This window comes from Puntigrus tetrazona, chromosome 9 (assembly GCF_018831695.1).
Source record: "Puntigrus tetrazona isolate hp1 chromosome 9, ASM1883169v1, whole genome shotgun sequence".
Lineage (NCBI taxonomy): Eukaryota > Metazoa > Chordata > Actinopteri > Cypriniformes > Cyprinidae > Puntigrus > Puntigrus tetrazona.
In genome coordinates this window covers 23,004,723-23,016,693 of record NC_056707.1, presented here as the reverse complement: position 1 = coordinate 23,016,693, position 11,971 = coordinate 23,004,723, and the positions used below count along the sequence as shown (strand labels likewise).

General features: G+C 38.0%; 1 protein-coding gene across 3 annotated transcripts in view; it reads left to right on the top strand.

The window, feature by feature from the left end:
• Positions 1-10,856, top strand: part of hdac4 (histone deacetylase 4) — a 238,410-nt gene extending 227,554 nt beyond the window's left edge. For all 3 annotated transcript variants that reach the window (XM_043249636.1, XM_043249637.1, XM_043249638.1), the window contains 3 exons: positions 3,611-3,695; positions 4,053-4,194; positions 6,576-10,856. In XM_043249636.1, the coding sequence (XP_043105571.1) occupies positions 3,611-3,695; positions 4,053-4,194; positions 6,576-6,615 (267 nt within the window). In that variant the 3' untranslated portion in view covers positions 6,616-10,856. The remainder of the gene's footprint in view (positions 1-3,610; positions 3,696-4,052; positions 4,195-6,575) is intronic.
• Positions 10,857-11,971: the final 1,115 nt, after the last annotated feature.

Genomic DNA, 11,971 nt, shown 5'->3' with positions numbered 1-11,971 from the left:
TAATAACCAAAATAAAAAAGAAATAATAAATATACACCGTGCACATGCATATATTATGTAAAGAAAAACTATTATTTTGGATAATTTTGTGATTAATCATTTGACAGCACTAATGTGATAAAGCTGATGAAAGTAGTTAAGTATTTTAAGTATCAGTTCAGATAAACGGATATAAATAATGTGCTTGCTGTTTTAGTGGTTTTGGTTATTCTACTTAGCGGAGCATTGCCCAAAACTTTGAGAGCCTCTGCCTTAATGTATTGCAAACAATCAGACTTTGTTATTTTTTGCTTCTCTGCACTGTTTCCATGTTCTTTCGGTACCCCTGTTTTGCATGAAGTTTCCAGTTCTCTTGGCCCCATCCGCGTTTGAAGGACGTGCCTCGTTCTCAAACAGTCAGAATTTATATTACTGCAGGCAGGTTGACAGAAACCATCCTAACAAAAGCTTTTCTTTTTCCCGGGGAATGTGGAGGTCCTCGCACTCAGGCCGCGGGTGCGAGGGAAAATCAAATAAATCCCACTGTCATGGTGGATGCTGGCAACTGGCATGCGTTTCATACCTGCCAAGCAGCTTGGCGTGCGCTGACAAGACCCATTAAAGTTTATAGACGTGCGGCAGGGCCGTCCATCACGGTGACGGACAGCTCGGGCCCTTCCCCCTCGGCCGGTGCCAGGGCAGCGTAGGGTCGCGGTCGCAGCGGGACTGGAGAGCCGAGAGGCGGGAGGAATCCTGAGGGACGAGTGTGTTGACCCTCAGTCAAACCGCACAGCGGGAAAGTGTGAATGAATGACCAGCTGGCCTCTCACACGCAGACTTTTCACCCCTCCATATGGGACCGCTGACTCCGAGTCGTGTCGGAATGGGCGTATTTACGAGATGAGCGCGACTGCTGCTGCTGAAACTCGGGGTTTTCTTTAAGGTCGGGCGTTTCGAGTCGGCAACATGTCAGTTAAAGAATCGCGGTGGAAGCTAATTAATATTGAGTGAAATTATCGCCTCGGTGTCTGGGCGTCCATTCAGATAACATTAAAAAAATGCTGGGTAGGTAAGAAAATTATGTGCTGGGCAACAGTTAATCACATCCAAAATAAAGTTTTTTGTGTACATAATATTAATTAATATATGTGTGTGTGTGTGTGTGTGTATACTCTGTATATTTATCATGAATATATAAAGACCCATTCATCCAATATTATGTATTTTGAAAATATTGACATATAATTATATACATGTAAATATATTCAATTATCTATTAATATATAAACAGCATATTTTTCCAAAAAATACACATGCATGTGTGTGTTTACAAAATAAATATACATATACATTGCTCAGCACATATAATGTGTATGCATGTGTGTGTGTATGTGTGTGTATATATATATATATATATATATATATATATATATATATATATATATATATTTTTATAAAATATGGATATGAAATCTTCAGATTAGATTATACAATATAGATGTGTATATAGTATCATGTAAACATTTTTACCTACATTTTATTAATTTAGTGTTTAGAAATGTATATATTCTGTATATATAGCTTTAAATATTTAAGACGTAAAAATTACATTGTTATATCAATTTCTTTTTTCCAAATATCAATAGCTAATTATACAGTGTATACATTTCCAGTGTATACATTTTTTAATTTTTATTTAACAACTACCCTGCTAACTGTTAATAAGCAGCAAATTAAGAAATCGAGGAAAAATAGTAGCACCTATTCTAAAGAGTTACTGTAAGTACATTTTTAAATCTGATATATGAATTGCAATCTTATAAGTGGGAACTTCCCAGGGTGACTTGAAGACTTATTTACAGTAAGTGCTCAAGTTGTTTCCTCAAAGTAAATGTCAATGAGACGTGACCCACCTGAAGACGGCTCTCTCAGAACAAACACTGTATTCAGGATGTGCCGCCGGAGAGCGGCCGGCTGAACACTATCTCCTCAGTGTTTGTGCTGCATCCGTTTGATCTCACCCAAAGTTCAGCGTGCGGTGCGTCCGGGACTGAATGAGGCTCTTTCTTTCCAGTGTGAGAGTTTTCTGCGTGACAGGCCTGAATCTTGGGCTACACTTTACCGCACTTGCTCTCGTGTCGCACGCTTCCTACTTTGCACGTGTATAAAAATACACACACGTCACCGTGTTTTATGCACGTAATAAATACAACTTTTAAAACTAGTTTGATCGGTTTAGAAATGCTGAGGGGTTTGATATGTCCGTGTGTCGTGCCACAGCTGGATTAAAGTCTCCGTCTCCTCAGACGGCCTTTCCCAACGCCTCCAGGCCTCCTGCCCTCATCCTATTTGTTTTAATTAAACCGAAGCTTCCAGCTTAGCCAGGAGAAGGGAATGCTCTTTTTTTTTTTTCCCCTCTACACTTGCTAATACTTCAGAATCACTCCACCCAGTTTTCATGCCTGTTTTTCTCTGCTCTTGTTCATGCAAACGGTTTATGAAGGATGAATGACAGGATGCATGCCCCTTTCCCCATCTTTAATGTTTGCATTTGAAACGCTCGGCTGCAGATTTTCGGGGGTTTTTTTAGCGTGGGGGCGAAAAAAATGCAGCCGAGAGCCAAAGGGAAATGGAATCATTCCACACCAGGAATGCAGCGTCGCATGCTGGCTGTTTCCTCTGGGCCGTGGCCCCCGCTGGTCCCTGAGCTGTCGTGAGGGTTTGCCGGAGCATGAGGTCTCGTTGCCCACGCGCTGTGACAAAGCACAAAGCCCGGCTTTGTTGCATATCTTTAAAACACTGCCTTCGGCACATCTGCGATCCTCCGTCGCACTGCAGATTCAAGATTGATATTAAGGCTTTTTTTTTTTTTTTTTTTTTTTTTTTTGCCAGGTTGCCATTGTTGGTCTCTGAATACAATAACTTACAGGAAGAACTCTATGTAGATTTGTCAAATACGTTCTCCATAATCCCACTACGCGAAAAGTGTTAAAAATCAAACTATATTTCACTTTTGGTGATAGACGGATTACAGAAATCTGGAAACTGGTTGCTGGAATGAATTTTGCAGTGTTTGGAAACACTTTCTTAGATGTTTAGATATGCTATCCAAGATAGAGACTCGTAATTATGAGACAACCTCAAAATGTAAAAAACCCGCAGTATTCACACTCACTTCACGTCTCGATTCTTACTTTTCCTTAGGGTTTTGTTGTTTTTTTGTGTTGTTGTTTTAATCTCACAATCTTTTGACTCTTCAGGATTACGAGTTGAGAAGTTAGCAAGTAAATTAAATCAGAAATGCTAGGGGAAAAAGTTGATTTATTTTTTTTTTTACTTATTTCAAACAGTCAAACGTACATTCTAGATTCATCACAACAATAAAACAATGTTTTGCTTTAATATCGATTATTATAAGTCAAAAATCCAGTATCTCAAAATTTTACAATATGTTCTAAGATCAATCAAAAAAAGTATTTGTAAAACAGAAAAGCTCTTTAAAAATTGTTCAGTTATTTTATATACATTTTTTTGATGCACCTGTATGTACACACGCTCTCTGAAATCATTGACTATAGAGTCTTCATGCATCAAGGTTTGACCTGCTTTTTTTTTTTGATCCTCCGTTCAGTTGGACCCTCTTCCTGAAGACGTGCTACAACAGAGGCCGAACTCCAACGCCATCCACTCCATGGAGAAAGTTCTGGAAGTCCACAGTGAGTGCACACAAAACTTCATAATTTATTCATTGGCTGATGACCTGATACATATTTTACACAACTGCTGCAGCAGTTATTGTAGTATATTTATTGTAGTCTGTTTTATAAAAAAAATAACAGATTTTAGGACATATTTAAAATTTTAACCCTGAACAAACTGTATAAATTGTAGCTTGGCTGCTTACGTGTCATTTATAAAGAGTTCTCGAAGTAAGCAGTTTTTGGTGAGAATGTTTGCATTATAAAGCAGGCTATATGTTGTGTAGTCACAACCCTGGCATGTGATGTCCTTACGGATTGCTCGATGTCTTGCACCGTGTTTAAGGCTGAGCTTTGGCCGTGTTTTGTGTTTAGGTAAATACTGGCGCTCGCTGCAGAGATCTGCCTCGACTCTGGGCTACTCACTGCTGGAGGCTCAGAGATGTGAAACTGAAGAGGCAGAGACGGTGACCGCCATGGCCTCCCTGTCTGTGGCCAACAAGCACATTGGAAAGAGGTGCACTTATAGCTCTTGTTTGTTTCTCAAATGGCACATTCCACAAATTTTGGGTCCCATTACTAGTTTTTTGTAGTGAGAATTATTTTTGTATATATATATATATATATATATATATATATATATATATATATATATATATATATATATATATATATATATATACATTTTTTTAGTAAAATTTGATTAAATACAAATTTCATTAGTTGTCATAAATAGATTTTTTTAGTTGGAACTATGCCTAATAACATTCATTTTAGGCTAAGAAAAAAAGGCAATTAATTCAAACCCCAAAAAACAAACATGGGAAAAACAACACTTTAAAGCATTATTTCAGTTTTATTTCATTATTTATTAATAATTTCATTTTAGTTTTCATTCTTTTTTTTAATCTGTAATCTTTTACATGTTCTTTCAAAGTTTTCGGTTAAAGTTGTAAGCAATTTAATTAGTTTTTGTCCTTTTTTATACATCTTTATTCATTTTTTTGGTTTGTTATTTTAGTACATTTAAAGTAAACTAAAGTAAAAGGTAAACTGTGGGCCTCTGCATCTAACCAAAATAAGTTTTTAATGTTTTATTTTAGTTAACATTTATTTGTTTTATTTTCAGTTTTAGTTAAATCTTAACAACAATAATAATAGTAATAATCATCATCATCATCATCATCATAATAATCTATTAATTAAATGCAATAATAATAATTATAATTTTCCATGCAAATTAGAACCAAAAAATGACAAAACTGCGTTAGAAAATCAGCAAAAAAACACCAGTTTTAAACTATCCAGGCATAAATAAAAACTATTTATATAATATTTAGTTTGACTTCCAACATTTCGTTAAGGTTAAGCACCGACTTTTATGCACAATTGGCTCAAAAATGAGTATCAGACTGTATTTGGTACCTTATTCCAAGAATGTTGCACATGTTTGCTCGTAGCATGCCTCCTGAGTGTATCTGTTTCTGTGACCCCGTGAGTATTTCTGGTTGTTTGATGGGACATCTGTGTACTAGAGGTTCAGGACAGGTGTGTGTATGAGCGCTGATAAGCAGACGGGACTCTTTGAATGTGCGGGGCAGATGTCCAGCAGCGTCAGGCTTCTGAGAGACAGAGTCTGCCAGAGTCCTAATTGAAAACACTCAGGCAGCATTGAGCACAGATGCTTGAGGTTTCTGGACCTTCCTAACACACTCACACTCTAACACACATGTGTATTCATGTGCCCAGCGCAGGTTCACACTCACATTATTTCCTGTTTTTCCTATTAGGGGCCAAGTGCAGAAAGTGTGTTGACACCTATTATAAGTGTTGGTTTTCCTAGTTTAATATTCTGTGTTTTCTGGCTGGACGCTTGGCACACACTGGTTATAGAGGGTCTCAAAAAAAGAGGGTCTTTGTGCCAGTTTTTCGGAGTGAGACTAGCTTATAATTTTTAAACCAAATAATTTTTCTCTCTCTCTTGATCCTAAATTCTGTTATTGTGGTGGTCCTCAAATAAAAATTACCTATAACTCCGCCATGCAGCATTTCTGCCTTTTACCATAAGTTTGCATATGTTTTTTACTTATACAAAAGGTCATATTCAGATGTTAATGTCTCACCTTTCTCCAGAAAGCCTGCAAATTTGACACTAAAGAACTGTGACCCTAAACTTTGTACAAATTGAAAATATAATGCCATTAGGATACCATATAAATCCAGTTGCCCTGCCTATATAAAGTCAAAATAAGAAATTTGTGCTATTTGAATATATCATTAATATAGCACCACCTTATTGAAGGATGTCAAGTAAACAAATTTTAAATATATTTGTGTTTTTATCAACTAAAACTATTAAGATATTAGTTTACATTGGATAAAAACTTAATGAAACTAAGAAACGTGCGTTGCCTTAGCAGCTAACTAAAATTAAATAAGTTCAATTAGTTAAGTAAAAGTACTAAAATTACCACAACAAAATTTAAAAACAAAGAAAAATAGAAATAAGTAAAATTATATTAATAAAATAGACAAAATTGCAAAAATTAAGTAATACTAGAATACATGAACTTGGGTGTTCACACAGGCACATTAATAAACATTATATAGTGAATATACATTTTTATTGTACATATCAAGTTTATTATACTTCATTAAAAATGAAAACAACTAAAAAGTTTGTTGCTTAAATAGTTTTTTTTTTGAAACTGTAATAGTTTAGCGTACAAAATTAAACAATGATACAAAAATACCACTGGTAATTGTGCTTGTCTTAATATTTCACATTTCTTTTATTAAAATCACAAATATCATGGAAATTCACCGGTGAAGAGATGTGAAAACGTTTGATGTGCTTTGCTCATCTGTGACGCAGCGTTTGTGTTTGCCGCCCCACAGGACAGAGGAGGAGCCTATGGAAGAGGAGCCTCCATTGTAGAAGGTCCGATCGACTGCCTTGGTGACCCTCTCGGCTCAGAGCCTCTTCAAGGCCTCTGACGTCGCTCTACTCTCTCCATCCCGTTTCATTTTTTGTCCCACGATGTGCGCGCTTTGAGCACGGGATCCGAAACGGCCTGAAGAAATCTCCGTGACACCCAGAGCGCGACAAACGTCTCGGCCGTGTTAGTCTGTCTCTGTCCGTGGCAGAACGTCCGGGACCGTGTAACCTGGTCTGTCCGCAGGGACACTTAACTAATTTTGAGCAGGACATAGACTCACGTTTCATTGTTAGATGTGAGAGCTGGTGCTTTCGACATGAACTTTTTCATTGTTTTCCAGAGCCACTATATGACTGATTTCGGCTGTTACGGCCTACGTTTTTTTATTTGTCGTCTCTCTCTCTGTTCGTTTGTCTGTCTTTCTTTTATCCTTGGAGAAAAAAAAAAAAAAAAAAAAACGGACTCGTTCCATTCGCAATTCGAATAACTGCTTCACGAGGGTGGACGATGTGATCGGGAGAGCGATCGAGGGATTCTGGGAAGCCCGACGGAGAGTCGACAATGCGAGTTTGTGCCTTTTTCAAAAGATGGATCCAGAAGAACATTGCCTTAAACTAGTTACAGGAGGGAAGACGTCTCGCCGTCTCGGTATTTCTTAACAAGGCTGGCCTGAAGAATCGAGAAACCCTCAGCATGTTTACCAGGAACTCCCTGCAGATATCTTCATGTTTCATACGCATTATGACCTGTTTTCTGTTCCTTCATTTTTTACTGTGCTTGTGTTGGACGTTACATGACTTTAAGTGTCACTGACAAACTTTAAGGTAGTTGCCAGCTATCCAAGGGCATAAACGTTCGATCGAATTCTCCAGCGCTTTAGACAGCAAGCCAATGTAGCGACTCGTTTCAACTCTTAATGACCAAATACGCACCTCCTCCTCCGAAAAGTTGACCAGCATGCAGCTTTCCATCTGCCAAGTTACGAATTCAACCGTCGTAGTTTATCAGCGCCGACAAGCATGAGTTTTAGCTGCGAGCATATAGGATAGGGCTGCGATGACCTCGCGTCATACGATTTGTAGTTCGAGACAGACTTTCTATTTTTCCTTCTCTCGACACGTTGTACTTTTATATAGCTATGAATGTCTAGTATTCCGGTTACTTTACAGTTAATCAAAGGGCACTAGCATATCACTACTATTATTCTACTCAGCAGATGGTCAGTTTTATTGACACCTTCGAAAACAAGCGGAAAAGGGCTGGTTACCGATTTTAAATGTACCACTGAGCCTTCAGACGTGCCACCTGGTGAGATTTAGCGCTGGTTTCCTGCCGACCTGGCCTGAGCGAGGAGGGTTACGGGCCTTTCGCTAGGGGCGGGTGCTACCGAACATGTGCCCGTCACATGACACAATCCAGGAAGTAGCGGGACCACCAGCTTCCACTCAGAAAACAATCGTAACGCCTCTGAGACAACTGTGATACTCAGACAATCTGCATGGGACATTGACGTAGTTTCGGAGCCGCGGCAGCGCTCCGAAGCGGCACATAGAACTGTATATATACGCAATTATGCATGCTGACAGTAGATCGTTTGGCTTGACTTTGATTGTACATTGAACTTTTCGATTCTGGACTGATGAAGAGGCGATAATTTGTTTGACAGCCCCTGACTTGTGTTTAGCCTCTCGGCAACTACCTTCGGCATTTTTTTTCTCTGTGTCATGTTCAATATGAGATGCATTAAGGCGGGAGATTTGACTCACTCGACTTCGTTTTTATATATGCCTATCACATATGACTACTCCACTTTGGGTTCGTACACCCGTTATTTTCTTCGTTTGTTCGTATTAATGTCCAGTTTTTTTGTTTCGTTTTGTACTTTTTGGATTATTTACTTGTTCATTTGTCAGTCTTTATGTAGTTGACAATGTGTTTTACATGCTTCTGTCTTTAGTTTCTTGTTTTAGAGAGTAACAAGCCTTTTTTTTAATTTGTTTTATCTTGGTTTTTTTGTATGCGGTGGGAGGGAGATGCTTTTACTTTGTATAATGATTCCGACAATTGTGTATTTACTACGTTCTGTTCATAGTAGATTTATATTACAAAGATCTATAGATATATTATATATTATAAAGATTGCAGACTCGAATAAGAGAACTAGTATTGCAAAGTGATATATTTCAGTACGTGGTCTGGCTTCGGCCGTTGCTGGTTCCACTGAAGGCACTGTTTATTGGTTTCATGCATTCACAGTAGCATTACTCTGGCACCGTATAAACTCTTGATCAAACGGATCTTTGTGGTTCCAGGCTTCAGTTAAACTCTAAAACAAAATATTATGGACTGACACTGTACATTTCCATTGGTATAAGTCCATTTGGATAGACCAACTAGACTAGATGCTGACATCACAGTGATCCTTCTGTGGGGTACATCCAAGATGGATTTTAGTTATTTTAGCGTATTTTGAAATAGGTATGAATTACTTTAGCCTTTCACTTTCAACAACGTGTCCAGGTTCTATCTCACCCGGAAAAAATGACATAAGAAATTGCATTTTGCTTAAAAAAAAAAAATTAAAAACAAGGCCAACAAAGCGAAACAGGCTCAACCAATGATGTTAGTCTGGAGGTGTGGCTGTCTGTTTGTTTGACCAATGGCAGACATGGGAGTTTTTCAAAATATTTGGAGGTGCAGAAATTATACACACTGGTGTAGAAATTGCATGTAAATTTCACACAAAATTACAATTTAACAATTAAATTTTGAAAACAACTTTAAATATGAAATGATGCATTGTTTCATATGTATTCGTTAAATTGTGGTGGGAGAAAATGTGCTTAGTTATCATGATGACAATTTCATAATGTGAGAAATCGCCAAAAAACTTTATGCGAAATACAGTTCCTTATTCGCATCCTTTTTGAGAGTGGAATGCAACCTGGACACGATTGCGTGAGATTGTTAGCGTTTCATTTCGCGGTAACGATATCAGTGATCGTTCTCTGGGGTTTTTTCTGTTTCGTAAAAAATCTTGTTACTCTTATCAAGCATGATCTATTTTGGGCATTTTTGCAGTATCATATCCAGACCAAGCCCATCGAATCTCATCCGAATTGCTTTCAAGAATGAAGTGCGAAGGCTGACACTGATTTGAAAGTGTCCCGAAAACGTAAAGCGACATTCCCAAAGAGTCTCATATTACTGTAGTAATACTCAAACGGACCATCACTACAAACCACTCTGCAATAATACTAACGGCAGCCTATCAGTACAGTCTTGTCAAAGGGACACTTCTATCCGGTTCATCCGGATAGTCATTTTCATTGCTCTTGTTTTATATAAAAAGAAAAAAAACTGCATTCCATTCGTTTTTTTTTTGTTTGTTTGTTTGTTTGTTTTTAAACCTTTCTTGTCATTCCTGCTAATTTGCCATGAGGTCTGGCCTGAGCTGTTGTTTATTTGCAGGCCAGGGTGAAGTTTCTTTCATTCTCTTTCCTTCACAGCTGTAGATTTCTGCATGGTTTGTGCGTCAGCATGCCTGTCTGTCCTTGTAACATATTTGCACAAAGGAGGAACACGGGAGGGTTAAGGCTATGGAGGACGCATGGGATGGAAGCTCTTCTTTCCTCCTCTGTTTCTGGTCAGTAGTACACAGACGGATTGATGCTCTTGGTGTCCGATGGATGTGCTTTTTACTTGTTTAAAAATGGAATGAAAGAAAAATGACTTTTGAATATTTTACAACAACAACAACAACAACAAGAAAGTTATCTAGCACTTGTGACAAACAGACTATAGACTTTATTGTATTTATGTAGAGCATTGTTTTAGGTGAACTACACACTATGCCACACGTTAGACTGTCTGTGAGACTTCTTTTGCTTTCGTTTCTTTTCTGGTTTTTCTACTCTTCCTCGGGACGTATTTTTGGGCCTGGAGGAAGACTAGGAAAAGATTAGGGTCGTTCCTTTAGAAACATCTGGAATCATCAAAGGGCTTTTTCCAGATGCTTGTCAGATATATCTTCAGTTTGTCCAAAAGACAAAAAAAACACTTATCAGCCAGTAATACCTGTGACCACTGTGGCTCGAGAACAGTTCTAGGTTTACAAAATGTAAGAAATGCATATTATTTTTGTCACTTTGTTTTTCCATTGTTACAATAGAACTTTTTCTTGGGACCTTTGCTCTAACGTTTGTCTTTGACATCAACTATAAAGTTCCTTGTTTTTGAATACCGCGATGTCTTGTTTTTATTTCGGAGCGCATTCTTTCACCGAATGGATTTACATAATGCAATCAGGAAACCAGGCTCCAATAATACCAGTAAAAACATTTTAGCGATTTAATGCCATATTTTCTATTAAGATCACTTACATAGGTGAGGTCATTTTTCTGCTCTCATATGACATCATACTTTTCTGTTCTTTGATCCCAATTTTAGATTTATTGTACACTGTCATAACTTGTAGTGCATGCGCTCTTTCATACGAAAAACAGAAAAAGTTGGAGCGATGGAACAGGGCTTGCTTTTTTGCTCTCAAACTGAACATGTATACCCACAATACACAATATACCCTCTTATACATCAAAGTATTATTATGAAAATAATAATTATTGCTGATATGCTACGTTTATTTGAAAAAGAGACATTACCAAAAACCAAAACATTACCCAAAATAGGACCACTTTTAACTGAATTGCTTAGAATATCCATACTGATAAGCATCGACAAAGTCATTCATAGCGTTTGTCTAAATATCCGTCTAATTTCTTTAAAGTTAATTAAGTCCTTACTAGGTTTCCACTCAAAATCTGCAAAAAAAAGTTTACAGGCAAATCGATGCTCATGCGTTCACCATCAGGGCTTTTCTACAGAATCATCCTGTAGTTCATCCTCTGCATTTTGCTCGACATTAAATGCTTTTTTTAATCAGCAGGACAGGAGTCAGAATATGAGATGTTGTTAAACTTCATTTCAGTAGGCAGTCAGGGTCCGTGTTAATGTGACCGCTGTAGGAGTTCCTGTCACATTGTGAAGGGGCTAATGGTCTTTGTGGTGGGGAACGCTGAGCTTTTCTCATCGTTTTACACTGTAATTCTGTGGTGTGCTCTTGGGCGACGGGGACTTTTTGTAAATCTATTACATGGCAAGCAGCAGAGCACCACAAGTACTGTTCTATGAAAAGCTGGTGGAGATGAATTGTTTGTGGGGAGAGCAGGGCCGGGATGCTCAGATGTCCCACAGTGTGTTTAAAGCCTGTGGTTTATTGTCACAAGCATCAGTTCCCGTCAGTTTGCCTGGAGCACAGGACTCTGAGAATATATTTTAAATGTACATCTTTGTGCT